The sequence below is a fragment of the Perca flavescens genome, chromosome 17 (assembly GCF_004354835.1).
Source record: "Perca flavescens isolate YP-PL-M2 chromosome 17, PFLA_1.0, whole genome shotgun sequence".
Lineage (NCBI taxonomy): Eukaryota > Metazoa > Chordata > Actinopteri > Perciformes > Percidae > Perca > Perca flavescens.
In genome coordinates this window covers 22604965-22626508 of record NC_041347.1, presented here as the reverse complement: position 1 = coordinate 22626508, position 21544 = coordinate 22604965, and the positions used below count along the sequence as shown (strand labels likewise).

The following is a 21544-nucleotide window of genomic DNA, read 5'->3' as shown; positions in this document are numbered from 1 at the left end:
TCCAACCCTCGCTTTTCCAGTTGTACATTCTCCTCTTTTCCTCTCTCCATCTCCTTCGATCTAATTACTCCAGGATCCAACATCCTCCTCTTCTTGCTCTCATTTCCACAGCCTTTTCTTCCTCAGCCTCCCCTTCCTCTCCTCATTCCCTCCCATTTCAATCTGCCTCTCTGCCACTGCATGTCTCTCAGTTAAAGCTTTATGGGTCGTTCACTCCCCTCTTTTTTTTGCAAGGATAATGAGCAGGCGCCTCTGTGCGACTTTGTAGCTGTGCAACAATTTGTGAGTTTGGATCTCTGTGCGTCTCTGGGCCCGAAAGACTCAGATGTACCTTCTGTAGCCGCCTCCATGGTTACACTGTGATTGTCATCTGATCTATAGGCCACAGCACTGACATAATACACCTTGTTAGAGGAAGGCGGGGAGTGTGTTTGTGAAGACTCTGTGACTTTGAACAAATGTTTTCTCTGGGGAGCAAGAAGAACACTGGGACCTATAATCATCTATCCACTATCACTAAATCACAACCACACGCACAATCACACACCCATAAATAAAATATACACATAAAAATAGACAGAAGAAAGAAAAACAATAATAGAGTGTGAAATAAATAGAATAAAAGACAGAAAGAAAGACGCAAAAATATGATACAAGCTCTTGTTAGGCGTTGCATTTATGTATGCCGATTGGATCGGACTGCATCACAGCACCTAAAGGTGTTGCTTGTGTTCTCCACATCAGCATGGCGTCACTTTCTTACTGATAAAATGGCCGCTAATAGCCGTGATGAAAGATATTTGTAGAAAAGACTCATTTGAACTCCCCCGACTAAAAATAGAAATGTAGATGTAAAGGCATTGACTTCAGAGTGATATTAGCAACCCACTTCACACTTTGAAAATTAGTGCGAATTTTTACAGTAAGTGTCAAGCTGTGCTATACACACACATCCCAGAGTAATATGGAATGGTAATTTCTATTCCACTGCATGAAAAATTCTGTCTGAATAGGATAGGATGTTTCTTCATATGAATGAATCATCAGCCGCTACAGCTCTTTAGTGTCTGTGTTAACGGTACAGTAGAAATGTGTGTGTGTGTGTGTGTGTGTGTGTGTGTGTGTGTGTGTTTTGCTGATGGGCTCTGATTGATGTTCTTGACCTTTCCACTATGCGTTCTCAGAGCCTGGGAGATATCCAAGACGTGGCGACTGAGGAAAGTCAAAGAGTGAAAGAGACAGACAGCAAGAACCAGCAATGGCACTCATGTCCCTGTCGTGGTGTCTCAGTGCAGTTTTGGCACTGTTTTGTGTTTCTTCATGGACCCAGGTCCACTCCGCCCTGGCACCTGAGAATGAGGTGCCACTTCGCCCAACTACATGGTTCCCAGAAGGAAAGATCACCTCTGTAACTCTCCCCAAAGGACGGACTCGCAGGTAGGGTAACAGATGGGATTGGGAAAACGTACAAAGAAATACACATTCAGGTGGTCTCGTCGGATCTAGTCTATTCAGATAATTGTCAGCATTGACAATCTGTTGGTCATTTTATCGTGTTTTACCTAAGTAGAAGTAGCAATACCGCAGTGGAGAAATACTCTGTTACAAGGTCATGCATTTACATTTTTACTCATACTATTTGTCTCATTTCTACTAATAAGTAAAAGTACAAATGTATTAACTAAAGTAAATACTCATTAAAGTAATTAGTCTATAATGTTGCAGCAGGTAAAGGTGGTTTCCTTTTAATTACTTTATATACTACTGGGTAGCTTGTGAAAGAATTTCACCCCTGGGTAAATAAATTATTATGATATCCCAAAACAATACATCAGAATTTATTTGTTGATTATATGTTTATTATCAGAATCTGCAAAGTAACTAGTAAGTAAAGTTATCAAATAAATAAAGTAGAATATTTCCCTCTGAAATGTGGTGGAAGGATAGCAGAAATTGGATATATTCTAGTAAAGTACTTCAAAATTGTATTTTAGTCCAGCACTTGAGTAAATGTACTTTCCACCACTGGCTGTGATTGGAAGTAAATTAAGTTAAGAAGATTTTGAAACTTAACACCACGCTAAAGGACTCCTTAACAGTAAAAAAGTGAAGATTTGTCCCTGTTTGCAGTTCATGGAAGGTGCATAAATACATCTTGAGGCCTGCTCATCAGATTTGCCCTTGTTTCCACTTCAATAACAAATCATCAGCCATCCACCAACCACCTTTTTGGAGGCAGGGGCTGATTCCAGCACCACTGTAGCGAAAGCGAGAGGAAGTGGAGCCCATTTGGCCTGAACCCGACACAACAGTGCCAGTGCTTGCTTTCTGAAACTGGGAGCTAAAATTTGCGAAATGCATCTCCCTGTGTGCTGCAATCCGTCCACCAGTGCGGTCATGCAGAACCACATGGCAAATAATGGAGAGAAAACACAGATTCAGAAATGAATCACTCTATTAAATAAGCCACAAAGCGCCCTTGAGAATGACAGTGTCGCACATCTGTTTGGAAACAACCGCCATCTGCACAGAATCATGAATAATGATGTTTGTAAGAACGGAAAACAAATATTTATTAACAAATAACCGCATGGTTGGTTAATTTTCATCAAGCGTAACTAGCTGTGACGAAAGGACATGTTACATAACTGTTAGGGTTTATGAGAGACAGACTTCTTCTATCCAGGCGTCCTTGTGGAGGTAAAAAGTTCATCATGATTTAACAAAAGTGATTGATTGTAGACCAGACCATCACAGCGGGAATGTTAAATGCCATCTAAAAGGCAAATCTGTAATCCAACATGCACTGTTCTTAAAACATTTGAGCACAATAAGGGATACAATAGTTTCTATGCCAAGCACGATCCCAGATAGTTACAGCAGGAAGGCAGATATCCATCTGAAACTGTCAATGCAGCCTTATCATCTGAGTCCCAGGTCACCTCTCCTGATCTGCAATCAAATGAATGATCAGCATGTAGGCAAATGGGAAAGACAGTGACTGGCAACAGCCGCCAGTTGAAATTTTCAAGCTTTTGGGAAAAAAAATGATAACCAGCCTACTGTATCTAGAAATCATCCAACATAATGAAAGAATGTTGCGCAGTATGCACTGTCTTCTCATCCGTCACCTCGCAGCTGAATTTAAACAGGATGTTATCTTTTTGACATTCCTTGTGATGAATCAAACAACTTCTTTTTGCAGTTATCTTTGGTGTTGTCTCCACAGGCTATACTTCACACTAAAGAAGAAGGCTCCGGCGATGTCGGTGACTGTCAGCCCCTGTGACCTCCCCATCGAATGGAGCTTGTCAGCCCGCACCCTGAAGGACAAACCCCTCAAGAGCCTGCAGTGTGAGTGAACAGTAAGACCACAACCTGCACCCTCAGACACCCACTTAACCCTGAAGATAATCACTGTATCTGGCTAAGCCTAGACGATCAATTAGAGATTATTGACACTATATAACAGATAGGGATTTAGAAGAGGGCAAAGACTCTATCTCTATCCCACTTAACTTTGTGTTTGTAGAAGATTTACTTTTTGGAACACCAGAAGTTGTAGGACAGTAGTAAGGATGATCAAAGTATTAGAAGTCATATAAGGTCTATAGTTTTAGCATTGCTTGTTTGTCTTTTTGTTTGCAGCTTGGAGGTCATAGCTTCAATTTACCACTGCTGTTATATCACATTTATAGATTAATAAACCGATTCCCTTTGAGCAATCATATCCCAGCTGAGGCCTTTGTTTTTTGAAAAAGCGATTGTCTCCAAATTTCTTTGTAACAAATTCTCAGGTAGATCAGACTACTACGATTATTTTATTCATCTTCCTATCAGCACATTCCCATTTTTTTAAGTGTAAAGCACAGGAAATGCTATACAATGCCATAAATTTCATATGAGTCTTTGGATTTGAAAATCTCATAAACCCAACACATAAACCGAAAAGCGCTGCCAACTCCTGATTTAAACATTGAATAAACAATAAAATAAAACTAAGCTCTGAGTCTGCAATATTTTGTGCTTCGCAAAACCAAACAAATCAAATAAACTCGGGACATTTAAACATACTATCAAGCAGCAGATTTACAATATGGCTTAAAACTAAAGTCATGGCAATAAGTACTCAAAGTAAATAAAAGTAATCAAATTTCTAAACTAAAAAGGCTCTGATTTCTGGAAAAGGAATATACCTCATAGTATTCCATGAGCACTTTTCCAGGTTAACTAAACAAGCTTCTCTTCGTGGTAAAATAACATTATGAAGTTATAAAATGACACATGAATCATTCAGACCCTGAGCTTATGGGTCCCCATCGCCAGCCTGAATTATTCACTTTGATTCTGTAACATTGGGTCTCATTTGAGGAGCAATTTCTCATCTCGAGAAGCGATGAATAGTGAAGACGAGTGGTTTTTCGATTTTATTTGCCAGTTGCGTCACTCAAGTGAAGAGCGTGTACTTTAAAATGACAACACTTTAGGTAGGAATGAAAACACAGGCAACCATTTCTGAAGTGGCAATTGACATTATGTTTATTGATCTGTTTATTTATGGAGGTGTTTAGGGTTTTCTTTATATCAGCCAGGTTCTGTGTGCTCTGTTGTTCTTGTTTTATGCAATTTTCAGTACTTAATGTGTCCTGTAACCCCCAGAATCCTTTTAAAAGTGAAATAGAGTGCATACTCGACTCGTACACATGTATAACTGCGTTCACGTAACAGGAAACAGAGTAGAGAGAGAATTTCTGTAGTTATGGTCTTTGATTGTTCAATTAAAGTTGCTGCTCACTGAACCACAATACTAACTTAATTCTAAACTGTTGTTGTTGCAATAATAAAACTACCGGATGCAATATCTACTTCACTGAAAAGTCCATTCTCAGTGTATGCGCACTGGAGCCTGCAACAAGTCTCCACATCACACTTTTGTAAGTTGCATATTGGACCACGATTGGTTTCCAAACCAGTTGTGATGTCAACAAATCATGTGTTTACATGATTATATGTATATAACTATGTTTTAATTTTTCTTTCCTCACAGGGAGCACCAAAAAGAGTATGCCCGAGGTGTGGTGGCGAGGTCCTGGGATTGAAGAAAAAATGCACAGCTTCACAGGCAATGCAGTTGACACCTACAGGGGTCCTTCACATCCCCAGGCTTCCATCTACATCCTGAGGCTGCGCTCCAAACAGCAGAACAGCAGAGCTACAGTGTACCTCCATGAAGGCCTGGGCCCCTCAGGCGCCTTCCCTCTGCTCCCAGCTGACCCTCGAGTTCACACATTAGGCGTAGGCATGACCAGTGTCACCCTCAGCTGGGCTCCCAGTGCCTCGATAACCAGTCTCCCACAGACGCAGCAAAGCTATGACTACTGTGTCCTCGTCAACTCTCAGCAAAACTTGCCCAGCGTTTGTGCTGCACAAGAAAGCATAGGGAAAAAGAAAGACCAGAAACAAGAAAAGAAGGAAAGGAGGAGAAGAGTGACAGTGTGGCCAATTTTGAAAGAGTGGTGGTGGCAGCAGTGGGACTCTTATCCTGAACCCCAGAGTCCACCTTCGTCCCTTGCTGATGATAATGCTGATCTCCAGTGTGTGTGTCAGGGGACAGAGAGTGTTTGCACCGTCTCTGAGCTCCTGCCTGACACCCAGTATTACTTCGACGTCTTTGTAATCGACAGGCTGAACGGGACCAGCATGGCGTACAAGGGGACATTTGCTCGAACGCACGAGGAGGCTCGGCCGGAGATTATCACGCTAAGAGAAGGGGAGCTGAGGTGGGTGACCTTCCGTGGCAGAGGCTCTAACTCAGAGCAGTTCTTCAGTTTCCGTCCTCGGGGCTGGCAGCAGAGTGGCCTCCTCACCTTGCAGAGCTGCGGTGGAGGTGAAAAGGTTAAGGTCACCGTGTCCAGTAAAGGTCAGGTTTTGACCTCCCAGGCAGTGGGGGGAGATTTAGTGCACATTTGGCTCCAGGGAAGTTCGTCCTATCTCATCCACTTGGAGAGAGAAGGAACTACTACAGGCCAGATTTCTGCTGCTGCAGACCCAGCTCTACCAGGAGGTCTGACGGCTTCAGTCAAAATGCAGACCTCCTCAGCCTACCACCGCAGAGGGGTCCCATCTCTGCCCTCAACCTTGCAGATAAAATCCTTCAACCGGCTGCGTGGTTGCAACAGTGTCACCCTGGCGTGGATGGGCACAGAGGAAAGAAGCCTGTACTGCGTGTACCGCAGAAAGCTGGGAGACCGTGAAGCAGAGGCAGGGGGAGCATCAGCTCTAACTGCACCCTGTCTGGGGCCAGAGTCCCGCTCTGACACCGAGAGGGTTCTCTGCAAGTATTTCCAGGAGCTGAATCCTCGGCGGGCCGTCACTACAGCTGTGATCGGGGGCCTGAAACCAGGGATGGCCTACGTGTTTGATGTCTATCTAATGAGACGCTGGGGGATCCCTATCAAGTATGCCAGCAAGATGGTGAAGACCAGAAAGGAATGCTGAGCTGCCGCCCCCTACAGGGTTTTTTTTTAGACTGTCCCAGTTTAGGGGGAAATGCATCGGCCATGGACATGAGACTGACCATGAGAACGAAGCCATTTGACTGTTGTGGAGAGACTGTTACCATAACAAGGAAATATTCCCCCTGGAGGAGCAATGGTTCTATTTAAACTCCACTTGCACTATCCATGCAAGTGGATGGATGGCATATGAGAATGATCTGCACACCAGCAAAAGTTCATAACATTTACAATACAACTACCGTGCTTTCGTCATTTTGTTTTTCATTGTTGATGATGATGATGATGATGATGTGCCTGTTGTCCAAGTGCTTATTTTGTGTTGTGTGAGTACAAAGGACAGATGAGGTTTATGATGACAGAATGTCAATACAAAAAAACAACAACAACAACAGAGACTGTGCCAAATATGCAACAGAAACAGATGGGGCAATAATTGGATAACATCTGAGACAGGGGGGTTTGCATTGTATATCTCCAGTGCTGCATATTGTACAGGCTTATAAACACAGATGGGCGCAATCTACAGATGCTTAGTTCAAAGTCAGTGTGTATCTTTGTGTTCTGCTTTCGCATGAAGCAGTGAAAAATACTTAGTGACTTGCCTCATTGTCTTTGATGTTTTCTTGTGCTGCTTCAAACGCACCAATAAATACTAGGGTACCTGTACGTTCTTGACTGAGTGACGCATGCATGTAAATGGACTTTCAAATTAGATTTTCTTGCTACCAAATTGTTTTCAGATAGCTTCCACTCTAATTGTAACAGATGTCGAGTAGTGCAGCTCAGTGCCATTCTAATATGTGAAATTTTATTTCAGGGAGATTGTGAACGTAGGCCTATATTTTGGTAACTAGATGGGGCTGCATTGTAAAGACTCAGGTTAAAACATTACAGGGGAATTTAAATATTGTTTCTGATGGAATGAAGTAGTCCTGCCTTGTCTGTTTATTATCTTTCTTAAAGACAAATCTGTCCTTTGGCTGTCAAGTAATTACTTATTTATATTTACCAAATAACAGCCCTTAGTAAGTATTACTTCAGACATCATTACACTACTAGCAGTATACTTCTGATACTTTAAGTTAGTAAAGTGAGTCAGCTAAAAGTTATAAAAGTGTAAGGTGCAAATTAAGTTTATCATAAATTTAGGATTAATGTTGCAAAGGTGTGAGTTAACAATTTAAAATTAAATCTGAATAATAGTTTTAAAATATAAAATACATTTTAATAAATTCATAATTATCAATAAATAATCAGAATTGGGATTATCAGAGTCTAGAGGCATGCTTATATTTATGCCAGGCTTTGTTTAACCTTTTGACACCTGATAGATGAGTAGGCTATAAATGTAGTGTTAGTAGCCTGTAACTCCATGAAATCAAGAACATAAAGTAGTAGCCTACAACATATTGTCTGAAAAAAGATAGGCAACTAAGTAAAATAAAAAAATTAGACATTATTAAATTATTATTATTCAATATTTTTTCCAGAAACCAACCTCTATCTGTTGTATAGTTCAGAAATCCTCACCAGAGCCTTATTACATAGTCTGACGAATTCGATAATGAGAACCAATAAGATCGCGTTTGTGCTTGTTACGTAAGCACGTCGCTGTACGTATGGCGGAAGATGACAGGCCGGCGCGCCAAATTGATATTGCCAACAAAGGGAGAGGAAATATGATTTGTTGAACTTCTGAATAGTTAACCTCACAACTCAACTGTAAAAGTCGTAGACGCTTAAGAGGAAATACTACGGGATTTATTTACTCGGTCAAAGCTGTTAGAATGGGTTTGCTCGAGCGCTGTCAGGAGCTCTTCAAGACCTCAAACCTGTACGAGGTGCTCGGTATCAACAAAGAGGCAACAGAGACCGAGATCCGGAGGAGCTACTACAAAGTGTCGCTGAAAGTCCACCCAGACCGGGCTCCTGAAGACCCGCTGGCCACGGAGAAATTCCAGGTTAACTCTCTTCGTTGTTTGCTGTCCGACTGTAGCTACACAGTACACACACAATCAACACAAGCTAGCTAGCTTAACTAGCTAACGTTAGCTAACTTAAGTAACGCTAACCCTAGCTAGTTTCCCTGGCTGAGTAACGTTATTCTCCTAACAGTTAACTTTATTTCCCCCTGTGAAGGCACTAACGTTAGCGTTTTGACATTTTCCCCTCTTAGTTATTGGTTAAAGTCAATGCTTTTTACGTGCGTTTCTGTAAGAGCTTTAGTATGAAAGCTAACGTTAACGTTAGGTGCTAAATAGACTTGACAGTTATGCCTCACGTTATTATGTTTTGAAAAACCGTTGGTGCTGATATTCCAGATTTATTACATGACGTTACTCTTAGGAAAAATATCACAACAATTCTAAATGTGTTATAACCATAGACTGTCAATATTAATGTTTTTAATATTAATGGTTCTAACCCAATAAAAGCATCATAATAATACCGATTAGAAAAGGGAAATATGGATAACATTCTAGTTCATGTTATAACGTCATGTATTTTCATATCACAAAATGTATATATGGTGGTAACGTTATACATTTTCTCAAAACTGTGTAAAGCTCAGATAAACAGATGCGAATATCTGTATTTTTGTGTCCAGTGAATTCAATACTAGACGGATTACGATACTTAATACCAATGACAATCCTGTTATTCAGATATTAATAATAACATTAATAATACCTCCTCATTAATTGCAGCGTTGCCCATAATGTGCCAATACAATCGGAGATACCAAATGAATAGCTTTGCTATAAAAGGTATGGCAAAATCTGACTGTTGACAAATTTCCCATGCTGTATCGTCATCACCTAAAACTATGTGGCTTTTTAAAGCTGGCAATATCAATAGTTCTAAGCATCTTCACGTCTTATAATATATTACTCATCTAATGTGTATAATAATGGTACATATCATACTTTTCAGTAAGGCCTGTAGATGTGTGTATAATTGAGTCCCACTTGTTTTTTTCCCCCCTCCAGGTGTTGGGAAAGCTGTATGCGGTGCTTAGCGATAAGGAGCAGAGAGCTGTGTATAATGAGCAGGGGGTGGTGGATGAAGAGTCTGACGCCCTGAGTCAAGACCGCTGCTGGGAAGACTACTGGAGACTGCTCTTCCCCAAGGTAATGGAGCACAGCAGGTGTTCTCTTTATCGGTAGTAACATGACTTAATAATGAGTCCCACACATTGCTTTGTTTTTGTGTTATACATGCGAGGATGTGACACGTGGAGCGAGTCACTTGTATTCCAGGAGTTTCAGACAAAATAGACACCACAGTACAAAACATGATTTTAAAAGCGTGCCTAAAATACCAGATTAATTAAGATGACACCTGCACAACAACGACAAATAAAAGCCTACAACATAACCTTACCCAGGGATAATGGTTATGCTAACTTTTTGATTAGTTTATTTGTTGCAGCATCATAAAAATCACATCAACATACTTGTATTGCCTTGACCAGCAACTATCGTACCTGTTTTTTTTTCTCTCCATCCATCTCCTAGATTACATTGCAGGACATCCTTGAATTTGAGAATACATATAAGGGTTCTGATGAGGAGCGGCAGGATGTGATCCAGCTGTATGTGCAGCACCAGGGAAATATGGATGCCATCATAGACTCGGCCATGTGCTGCTCCCAGGATGATGAGCCCAGGCTCTGCAGCATCATCCAGGCTGCCATACAGAGCGGAGAAGTCACAGCGTTTCCAGCGTTTACGCAGGAGAGTGAAAAGAAGAAGAAGGCTCGTAGGAAGAGGGTGAGAAATGTCACAAAATCCTCACAGCTCATATTATATGTATAGCTAGATTTTCTCTTGCATGACTGTTGGAATGGTCGAAAGATGCCTCCAAAACATTTACAATTTTCAACTTATGCCAATCTCAGTAATTTGATGACAATTGACTTTTCAGGCTAATAAAGAGCGAGAAGAAGCAGAAGAAATGCAGAAAGAGATGGGGCTCGGTGATGAGGATGACAGTCTCGTGATGATGCTTAAGGTAACAACGCATACGCATGTTTGAAATGGTTAGGGAATTTTTTTTTGTTTTTCTCTCAATAACCATCCTTTTCAATTTTTATTTTCCAGCAAAAACAGAAGTCGAGAGAGCAGAATTTCAACAGTTTCCTGTCTGACCTGGAAGCAAAATACTCCAAAAAAAGTGGGAAGTCCCAAAGAGGAAAAAGAGGAAAAAAGTAAGGAGGGTACAGGCTATGGTTATAGAACATAAAATTTATATAAATGGCAGCACTCAATCAAAAAACACCATTTAGATTAATAAGAGTATTCTGCTTAACTGCGCCCTTCTGTATGTCTTTTATCTGGCCTCAGTAGCTTTTTATGTGATGTTATTGAAATGTAAATGCATTCTTTGTTTTTTGTCATGTATATGTTCGGTCAAAGTCTTCATAAACACAAATAAATTCATATTTATATACATTTGTACACAGCTTTTTATTTTTTTGTATAAAATAGAATCGAAGAAAAGCTTTGACTTTCAAGCTTTGTCACCTTTGTAGCATGGCTGTCTGATATATATTATTTTTATAATGAATTAAGGGAAAATTACCCCTTGTGCAGTAACGCTGATGCATCCCCACTTGGCTTTGCTCAGGTAATGAGGAAAATGTACCTTGAATACAGTATTTTGTATAGACATGATGAACTAATCCCTTAGTAATTTACATAGTTTCTTCTAACTGCCTCTTGTATTCCTACATTATCTTGAGGTGTAGTAAAAGCATGTGGGCTGCAGAGATGTTCAGCCACCTCATTCCCTCTTCAGATTTATGATTTTAAACTGAGCTTTAAGGGAGAGAAAGGCAACCAACAAGTCTTAAGGTGGCATCTCTTGTTCTTGTTCATGTGTGCAATGAGAGGCTCTGGGTTAATTTCTTTTCTTTTTTAACAGGGCGGGTGAAAATTGTGTCCTTATAAAAGATACAGTACCAAACTCTGATGTAGCATCAGAGAGGGGAAAAAGTGCTTTTTATCCCCTATATCCCTGCCTGGGTGGATGTGTTATTTCCTGCATAGTGATTTACCAGTACAACAACACACCAAGGAGGATAATATACTGTACATTCACATATAAGTAGATAAATACACATTCAGATCATACGTACATACATGGTACAAATTTCCACGCATACAGCTCATACTGCACATGAAGATGGAGTTAGAATGTGTTTGGCAGCCACATAAGCTGATTTCTGAAATACAAAAATAGGCCTCTTAACAAAAACGTCACCAAAGCAGCATAATATGAAAAAAAACTATTTTGCTACTTCTGTAAAAAAAAAAAAATAGTTTGGTGGGCACAGATGCTGCAGAGTGTTGCACTTTGTTGTGGTGAATAAAGATGAATGGCTGAAGGGTCTGGAGGCAAACTACAAGCCAGGTCTGCTGGCTCTGGATGAGATGCCACCCCTGGTGTAAGACCGAGGTGGGACAGACATAGGCATCAGTTGCTCTGTGGAAAACAGGATGGATAAAAAAAAAAATAAAAATCTAGTTAATGAAGATACTGAATAGACTTCAATCATCTTACCAGCAGGTACATCGTCGTACTTGAAGCCAGCTGCTGAAAGCTCTTTCATTCATAGTTTATTTGAGAACCAAGTCTGGCCTCTCATCAGTGCTTTAGTCTACTGACCTGGGACAGGGGCTTGTGGGTCTGGCTCCTCTTCGTCTTTGATGGGCAAGTGCCCCAAGGGGTGGTGGGAAAACGAGTCCAAGAAAGATGAGCTGCTGATGCCAAGACTGATGCCAGTCACGCCGATTTCCAGAGAGTCTGGTGGAATGGAAAAAATAAATGAATGCATAAGAGATTAACTGATGTACTAGAAAATCCATATCTTACACAGACACTGCATATGTAGTACAAGTACAGGCAAAAAAAGACATAACACAAAACAGGGAGATGAAAAGTAGGAGTCTCGGTGATTAGCAATAAACCTTTAAAATAAGAACTTGTGTTAATCTGATAGGGCTGCTTTTTTTTTAAGATTATTTTTTTTGGGCATTTTTAGGCCTTTATTGACAGGACAGCTGAAGACATGAAAGGGGAGACAAAGGGCCACAAAGAGGCAACAAAGGGCCGCAGGTCGGAGTCGGACCCGGGCCCGCCGTGTCGAGGAGTAAACCTCTATATATGGGCGCCCGCTCTACCAACTGAGCTATCCGGGAGCCCTGACAGGACTGTTTTAACAAAAACGGTTGGGAGACAGTAGTTTACCACATCCCTTTTCCAGCAGCATTTTTTAACATATTCATATTCAACGGTTCTAGTTGAATTTCTGACCTGTGGCCACAGAGGCTCTGCCTGGCCGCCCCTGGTTGATGTTGTCCAATACTGTGAAGGAACGACGATACGGGGTGTCGGACTGAAAACAAAACCAGGGGTCAAACAGGGCCGTCTCTGACACTCAAACCCCTAAAAATAACATCGCCATTGATCATAAAATACAGAATATAAACTTTGCCCACTTAAGACCTAAACCTGATCAAGAAAACTTCTCTTCATAGAAAGGCACACAATCATTGACTTGTGATAGTATGCCGTATGTGTATGCAGGAGTCTGTGACGATAAAGAGCATCTCACCCTGTATGTGTGAGTGGTGTTGGGGCGAGAGAAGACATCCAGTAGGTGGTGACGATCCCTTGGTATTGAACTGCCAGCTTCATCATTTATAGCACTGTGGGCGCGGTTGGACGGGCCTTTCTGACGCTGGTTGGACGGAAATTATGGACAAATACACAGTTGGTCACAGGTGGTTTACTGCATTTGGGGGGGGAGGGGTGAAATGGATCCATGCATTTAATAAATGCTACAATATAATTGTTTTTAAGCTGTATACTTCAACACTTTTGGGTTACTGGTAGATTTTATAAACCTATTATTATCTATTCAGAAAGCATTCATTTTGTATCTGTTTCTGTTCAGGTGCTGTAACAAGTTTTTTTCATTGTCAGTGTAGTTGTGTTTAAGTAGTTGTGCAGTACTCTACCTGTGCAGGTTTGGACTGCTGTCCCAAGTGAGAGGACTCTGCGTCTCCAGCGCTGATGGGGGGGAGGAGTGTGTTCCTGCTCAGAGGCAACAGCGGAGACGTCAGGCGGTCGCTGGCTGTGGGTCTGTGGAAGAAGACATATATAGATTGTTCTATGCTGCATCCATGGCACCAACATATACGTCTTGCTGAAAAAAGGTCTTGGGAGTTGTGAAAATGTACAGCTTAGGTGTAAGGATGATAGTCAAAATTAGAATTTGACTTCTTTTGATAGCATCGATACTTTTAAATAAAGACAGGATGTGCTTTGTAGCAAGCTGTTTTTTAGTGCTTTGTTTTGCCAAAGTGCAATAAAAGGTTTAAGTTATCCCTCCCCAGATATAATTTAATGACCAAGATACTAAAGTGACAGTACTGTGATTTTAAAGGAATAGTTTGACATTATGGGAAATGTGCTAATTCACCTTCTAGCTGAAAGTTAGATGAGAAGATCCCACTCTCATATCTGTCCGTTAAATATGAAGCTGGAAACAGTTTATTATCTTAGCATTGGGCTGGAAACAAGGTTAACCAGCTAGCCTGGCTCTGTCCAAAGATTTTTTGTAAAGCCAACCACCAGTACTTCTGAAGGTCATTAATTAATGTGTTCTATCTTCTTTGTTTAATCCGTACCAAAAACGAAGTGTAAAAACAAGTTGTAGTTATATGCCCAGACTATTTCTTGGCCAGGCCCAGTGACTTCCTGGATTTGAGCCTCATGGTGATGACAGTAAAGTAAAAATAAAATCACAAGTTAACATAATTCAATCTTAGATATTCTCATTTAACTCTTGGTAAGAAAGCAAAGAAGCATAAAATGTCAAACTATTCCTTTAAAAACAAATGCCATAAACATGCTCAGTGAGTTTAATATTAAATATTAAGATGCAGTAGTTGCTGAAATGTGTGAAAGAATTGACATTCCACATGAAAGAAAAACTATGTTACACACTTAACGTTTTTACTATGTCACCCATGGTTCATAACTTCATCCGTGAAGTTGGTTTCACACTTTAAACTTTTATCTACCCCCCCCATTATTCTTCTGCACAGAGCCATAAGGCACAAGTTGAAAGGGAGTCTGTTTTCAAAGTAATCTCACTCTGCCTCTAGACAACTTCAGAGACTGTAGGGGAGAATGGAAGTAAAAAAGCAAGATAGAAGTGTGGGTGGGGCTGGTGAGGTTCCCATGACGCTAAAACTCACAGACGTGTCCCGCGGATGACCTCATCCATGGATACTGCTGCGCTGGACTGACTCAGGCTGGGAACCAGCGGCAGGAGGGTTCGGGGAGGGGGGTTTCTGCGTCGGGCGGACTGTGCCGGGCGGGGCAGCGAGGAAGAGCTCTGTTCCAGGGTTCGGCGAGGGCGAGGTTTGCCGGAGGGGACCACGCTGGAGCCTGGTCTGTGAGACGTCCGCTCTTCTGGCTCCCTGTATGGCAAGAAGAGAGTGGCGCACAATCGCTGAATGGTGCATTTCCAACTGCTGCCAAATGACTGTGTCCTCTGGCAAACAAGGTGGTGTTAAGACCAGGGACAAAAACATGGCATGAGTAAGGCTACGTGTTTACCTGTAAATGGGAAACAAGAACTACAAGACATCTATGCCTCTTTTCATTCCCATTCAATGATCAAAGTCACATATTACAAATATACAAATGTGTGGTGATTGATGCATCTTTGATTTTGTTTTGTTTTTTTTTGGCACCAATGCTCATTGGTTAGAAGAGTAAAATGTGTCCATACAGGTTTCTATCCAGCACACCCAGGTTCCTCTGCTGCAGGGGGATGCTATGGATCACGATGAGGTCATTTAGGTTGTGTTGGGTCGCTGCTGCTCCTACCGGGACCCTTCCCTGGGGAATGGTGTGAGACGAAGGGGAGAAAGTAATGGGTTAGAGGGAGAGAGGTGGAGGGTAAAGGAGAGGGATAAAAAGATGCGGAAAGACAGGAAGAGAGAGAGATAAGAGGGGACAAGAGACACAATATAGAAGGAAAGGCAGGTCAGATGCAAATCATGTATTTTATGGTTAGTTAATGCCATATGTACAATACAGCATATTGTCAAAAAAAAAAATAAAACGGTTATTCATCATGCAGTGATGTCAGGAGGACCCCACATCTGCCATATATGCAACCAATCAAAAATAACATTCACAACATTCAAAATGCAACAAAAGAAATAACTACCAAAACAAAGCATTCCAACATTCACGTTATGAAAGAAAGATCGAAAGAAAATCAAACTAGTTCATGTTGAAAATAACTTGCAGTTAATAATTAAAAAGGTAAAACGGTTGTAATGCGTTTGGGTTAATCAACAGGCACAAGCACATTCTAGAGATAAAGATAATGAGCCGCCATGGACGGCGTGCACACAACACGCCACCATTTTGACATGAAGTGAGGGAATTACATACAGTGGAAGGTCTTTTCTGCTTTTTGGATTTCCGTCTGGACTTGTGCTTTGAGCCCCTTGACTTTGTGTTCTTTAAGGGGGAAAAAGGCATGACCAAAAGAAGATAGTGGATATAGAAGAAAGGAAGGGAGATGGGTAAAGAGGGAAATAAAGACAGAAAGAAAGAAAATGAATGGCATTAAGAAGGGAAAAGAAATTGACAAAAAAACAAAAAAGGTACACGAAATACATAGGGGTGGGAATCACCAGAGGCCTCACGATACAATATCATCCCGATACTTATGTCACAATACGATATTATTGCGATTTTAAACATATTGCAATATTCTGCGATATATTGCAATGTATTACCGTTTTTCCAACTTCAGATTTTTCCCAATTTCAAATGATGTCCCCAAAAGGACAATTTTGTCAACATCTGTTTTATCTAAAAAGATCCATTTCTCTGTTTGTTCATCTCACTTCAATTGCATTGCTGCAAAATGGGATTGTGAAGCAGACAAACTGACCAACACATATAGAATAAAAGATAGATACTTGTCATGTGTGTATCGATACTGTATTGCCACGAAAAATATCGCGATACTATGCTGTATCGATTTTTTTCCCCCACCCCTAGAAATACATTGGCAAGGTGAAGGGCAGAGAGTAAATAGGGAAGGTTGAAAACGGTGATACAAGTTAATGATCTGGAAGCATTGAAAGACTGAAAGAGCAACAGGCAGGAGTGAAAAAAAGGTGGCGATCAAGTGTGGACTGTGAAACAGAGACATGTGAAAGCCTGCTAAGACCTCTTAACCTCTAAACTTTTTTTTAAAAGGAGAAATATTAGATTTGTACGTTTTTAATTGACCTCCTGAACTGCTGACAGTTACGAAAGTGAAATGATGAGGCTCCCAGTCTGCTCCCCCAGACGCACCCTGCTGCCTCCCAGACCCCCTCAGACCACTGACCTGGAACTGCAGGCCAGCTGTGAGCGGGGGCACCCTGTTCTGGCCAAGTTTGGGCAGCATCGTGGGCAGCATGGAGAGCAGAGTGAAGGGATTCTGGGAATCTTGCTGCACGGGGCTCAAGTTCCCAGAAATCTTTTCATCATCTGCTAAACATACATACAATCATTCCAAATACCATGCTTAGGAATATAAGTATATTCTATTCTATTTAATCAATTCAGCCCTACTTGAGGTGCAGCATTCCCAGTGGCGTTGAACCAGCTCTTTCATCCAACCAACCAGCTGCCACCACACATCATCGAACAGCAGGTCGAGAACAGCTTGATGGCGACAGCCGTACGGAGAGACAGGGGGCAGACAGTGATGCCTCCGACCGGACTCCGGACAATCCAGCTCCCACTCGTCCTCTCTGCGGAAGACAGATATAGTAAATCATTAAAAACAGCTGAGGTTAAGATTTAGACTCTGGCATAGGAACATAACTGTGTAGCAAAAGGAAAGTAACTCACAAGTCCCTGCTATCGAAAGCCAGGTATTCCTCCATCAGACCCTCCACTTCAATCACTCTCGGCTTGTCATGACTGCCGGAGCCACCGGAGGTGCCAGGAGGCTCATCCAATTCAGCTGAGGAGGACTTGATCAGCGCCAATCTCCTGCCCTGCACGTTCAACCTTTCCCCCGAGACAAAGGCACACACAGTTAAGCACCTTAATACGTACATATAAAGTGGTATGCTCACAGACCAACACATCCTGTATGTTTTATATATATATATCTCATAGATAAACTTAAATCCAGCGGACAACTCCAGGCGGAACAATCCTGACTGTTTTACAGTATACAGATGCATGCACAAGCTCACGCTAACACACTGCATAGCAACATTAACAAAGTGGCTGACATAAACTCCTTTATGTAAACTTAGTTTTAAAAGTGGCAGTCCTAGCAACTATTCATCACAGCTACCCAAGATCACTCACAGACCTGATTAAGAAGCCTGAGCATCTAGGTCACAAAACCACAGAGTCAGCCAGGACTCCTCTATAGTTAATTGATGCACTAACAGTCGTCTGGACAGCCAGCCAACAGCCACTTGAGATAGAGAGGCATAGTATTTCTAACACATTTCTTTAAATAGTAAAAGCAACAAACAGTAGTTCCTTACATCAAGTAAATGTATTTAACAGGTGGACTTTGACCGTATGTGTCCTTCTGACATCAGACAGTCAACCAGTGTCACTGTGTCAGTGCAGTTAAGACGTACTCTATGCCACCCTTATCTTTCTCCTGGGGCTTCACACTGCTTTCTTTGCCTGCTGATGGGCTGCTGGCAGAGCTTCCTTTCCCTGAGGTGGCATACCACTGGAAGCCCTCGTCACTGGGGCACATCAGCTGAGTCCCCAGGATCCTGAGTGACATACACACACACACACACACACACACACACACACACACACACACACACACACACACACACACACACACACACACAATGAATATTTCAGTAATATAATTATGTTTTCATACCGGAATGGCAGCATTAATCTTTTATCCCACTGCTACCCTGCCAGGTCAGGAGGTTGGTAGCAAACTGTGGATAACGTACCGAAGATGTGGGAAACGTGTGGCCCACTGCTGACATTCATCCTGCAGGCCCTGGAGTATCCCTCCCCCGGTGCCTCTCCCCTCGTACAGAAATGTGTCAATCTCCTCAAACATATGCTGCACTTGCCGTGATGCTGCCTTGTCGAACTCCTATGGGACAGAAAAACAAAAAGAGACAGAGACGCAGGAAGGAAAGCTAGTCATTCCTCTGTTCTCATACACCAGCTCCATGACTGAAAGCTGCGTTTCAGTTTGTTCATCAGTTATCGGCAACACGTCACCATTCTTTGTTATTTCATCTCACGGCAAGCTTTAACGTACATAATAATTAGCCCTTACAGCCCTTTGGGATGCATGTATGCATTTGTGGTCAAGCAGGATTGTTCATATGCTTTGACAAAAAAATATTATAGAGAGACAGGGAGAAAGAGGTGTGTTAGGAGTGAGGTAGTTTGCATAACTGAGTTTTTTTTTTTCCTTTCTCAGAAGCAGCTTGAGGACAACGCATTAAATAAATCATTGAGTCCTGGAAAAGTTTTGTAGGACCAGCTGAGGCTAGAAAGCACAGCATAATAACAAACCAATACCCAGTGGATTCACGCCTTGCAAACACAAAGAAGTAGCAGACAATTATGGCATCTACCCAGTAGAGGTTGTATGTCATTCTATGGTGTTCCTAAGGTTTGCCAAAAGGTGACAAATCTTAGTAAGTAAATCAAAATCTGATATTAAAACGTGCACGAAAGTATGTCTGTGGAGTCTTTTTTTATCTTTGCAACAGAAGTACATAGAGGTTGGAAAAATGCTAAAGGAAAGACAGTGTTGTCTCCTTTGTGTGACAGAGCCAGGTTGGCACCATCACTTCACATTAAGATCTCAGGAGTAGACTTACATCGTAGCCCCAGGAGAAAACAGAGCTCCTCTCTGTGGAGATGCCAGTGCCTGTGGAGCTGTGGATACCTGACCAGGACTGGTTGGAGTCTACTGAGATGACGGTGGGGCAGTCAGAGTGGCCTGAGGCAGCAGATGTCTCTGAGCTGCATAGAAAGGACAAGGAAGTTGTGAGGTTTATGTACAGCAAACCCTCACCTGTTTCACATATACTTAGTGGATTTAACAAGTATATTCAAACCTTGACAATGTGACAAAATAAACCAGGTCTCTGTTATGTGGCTGCATAAATCTGGTGCTTGCTGACATAAAGAAAGGTTTCGAAGTGGAAAATAAAGGGCAAATGTCAAAGTAATTGAATATTCCAACAGCCTAACTCATTATTTATTCTTTTAACTTAACATCTGAAGAAGGCAATGTGATATCAATTCATTTACTGCTTCTGGGTGTCTTGTTTCACATAGCGAGAGCCCTGAGAATCAGCTGTCCACTCAAGATGGTGTACCATTACAAAACACACAGGCAAGAGTATATTTGTGCACTAGTGGCAAGTAGTTTCATCTTGGCTTTACTTTGGCATTGCCGAGGTTTATCTACCTGCAGAACAAGCCCGGGCTGCCTGTCTGTAGCTTGACCAGGACTCAGTTACCTGTTGTGAGCGGAGACAGCTTCCTGGAGATCATGGAGGTAACGATGAGGTGCTTGGTTATCGTCTGCTTCCTCTGGGAGAGGGTGGTGGTCGAGGCTGCTGCGAGACAACCCGCGACTGCATAAAACACAGATTGAAAACATGAATCAAAAACAGTCTAATGAAAACAGTGAGTTTGTAATCACATTTTGGAGAGGCCACCAGTGGTGTGTTTAATGTCAGTGATGGGCTTACAGTCACAGTAACATGTCAAAACATCATGAAATACAATTGAAGCAGCTGACTTGTCTTTCCAAGTGGTTGAATCCAGAAATGAGGGAAAACAGTGATGATCAAATAATAAAAAAAAGATATAATGGTGATGTTCTATATGCATGTGATCTTTATCATAATTATTGTTGTTGTATCTATTTAATGGACCATACTGGTGGTTTTGCATGTCTTAGCCCTTTAAATACAAATAACAGACTTCAATTTACTGCCGATTATTTTCCAAAGCCTCACATCACGAAACCAAGGAAATATTGTTCTTCAAATAATAGGGTGACTTAGTAAGAAAAGCTGGGAACACTTTTTTACAGTGCTCAGCAGGTACAGTACCAAATTCAGCGCTGACCATTTCTTTTCGGTACTTACATCTCAAGTTTGTGCGATACAGGTCTTCTGTTGTATCGTGAAATCATTCTCCCTTGTCTCCGTTTTATAGGCTCAAGCCCTCGTCTCTCATCCTTGCCTCCACATCCTGGACTCGCTGGGAACAGTTTGGAGGGAGGTCTGACATTTCCTCTAGTCTGCAGATAAACGCCCTTAGTGCAGGGAAGCTGAATGTGGCTTTGCCCACAGATGCTAACGTTGTTTCTAACGTTTGCAGCTAATGTTAGGAGGTGGAGATTAAAAATAAGCTAGCTAACGTTGACATTAGCTAGCTAGCTAGCTACATGGACGGGCAGTTAAAACATCAACAAGGCACAAACAGCATTGTATAATTCTTCAAAAGACATTTCCTGTTGGTTTAGCTAACCTTGCTACACTAAATTAGCATAGTGCGTGGTCCAGGCGTTTCCAATCAATTAGGTTTACATCTTAAAATAGAACGTAATGGAGCGGGCTATCGCCACCTCCGAGGATTGTCTCGCTAATGTTAGCACAGCTCAAGTTAAGCCAACAACAATAATACGGCTGTCATGGATACGCAGCTCCGTATGTCCGTTGTCTCACGGGAAATAGATTTCGGACTACCACAAAATAGCCGTTAGATCATTGGCTATTTCACTACAACTTCCAGTATCCATTGCGACAACCTGATTGCATTTCTGAAATGTACCCGCTTGTCGTTGGTGGATTAGCGATAACCTAAATCAAAATGCACATTATGTAATTGGTTATTTCATTTTCATTAAATTCAGTAAACTATGTTTTATTTTCAGTGTACATTTGGTTGTTGTT

General features: G+C 41.6%; 3 protein-coding genes across 6 annotated transcripts; 2 read left to right on the top strand and 1 right to left on the bottom strand.

Annotated features, from left to right (window-relative positions):
• The first annotated feature begins 1172 nt into the window (after positions 1 to 1172).
• On the top strand, positions 1173 to 6498 carry ndnfl (neuron-derived neurotrophic factor, like). Its single transcript, XM_028602956.1, has 4 exons — positions 1173 to 1229; positions 1331 to 1437; positions 3230 to 3354; positions 5048 to 6498. Exons 1-4 carry the CDS (start codon positions 1173 to 1175, stop codon positions 6496 to 6498), a joined length of 1740 nt encoding a protein of 579 aa, XP_028458757.1.
• Positions 6499 to 8123: 1625 nt separating this feature from the next.
• Positions 8124 to 10970, top strand: dnajc9 (DnaJ (Hsp40) homolog, subfamily C, member 9). Its single transcript, XM_028603212.1, has 5 exons — positions 8124 to 8479; positions 9509 to 9649; positions 10037 to 10291; positions 10446 to 10532; positions 10622 to 10970. The coding sequence occupies exons 1-5, from the start codon at positions 8306 to 8308 to the stop codon at positions 10730 to 10732; spliced, it is 768 nt and encodes a 255-aa protein (XP_028459013.1). The 5' UTR covers positions 8124 to 8305; the 3' UTR covers positions 10733 to 10970.
• On the bottom strand, positions 10969 to 21447 carry fam149b1 (family with sequence similarity 149 member B1). Of its 4 annotated transcripts, none has more exons than XM_028603207.1 (16): positions 20735 to 21447; positions 20099 to 20215; positions 19451 to 19595; positions 18560 to 18708; positions 18218 to 18361; positions 17463 to 17624; positions 17181 to 17362; positions 16954 to 17099; positions 16002 to 16070; positions 15328 to 15437; positions 14789 to 15013; positions 13544 to 13667; positions 13138 to 13263; positions 12837 to 12918; positions 12189 to 12326; positions 10969 to 12005 (listed from the first exon to the last, which is right to left on the bottom strand). In XM_028603207.1, the coding sequence occupies exons 1-16, from the start codon at positions 20779 to 20781 to the stop codon at positions 11923 to 11925; spliced, it is 2049 nt and encodes a 682-aa protein (XP_028459008.1). In that variant the 5' UTR covers positions 20782 to 21447; the 3' UTR covers positions 10969 to 11922. The 4 variants fall into 4 exon arrangements, with proteins under 4 accessions (XP_028459008.1, XP_028459009.1, XP_028459010.1 ...); XM_028603208.1 differs by having other exon boundaries at positions 16954 to 17096; positions 20735 to 21446; XM_028603209.1 differs by lacking the exon at positions 16002 to 16070 and having other exon boundaries at positions 20735 to 21446.
• Between the last annotated feature and the right edge of the window lie 97 nt (positions 21448 to 21544).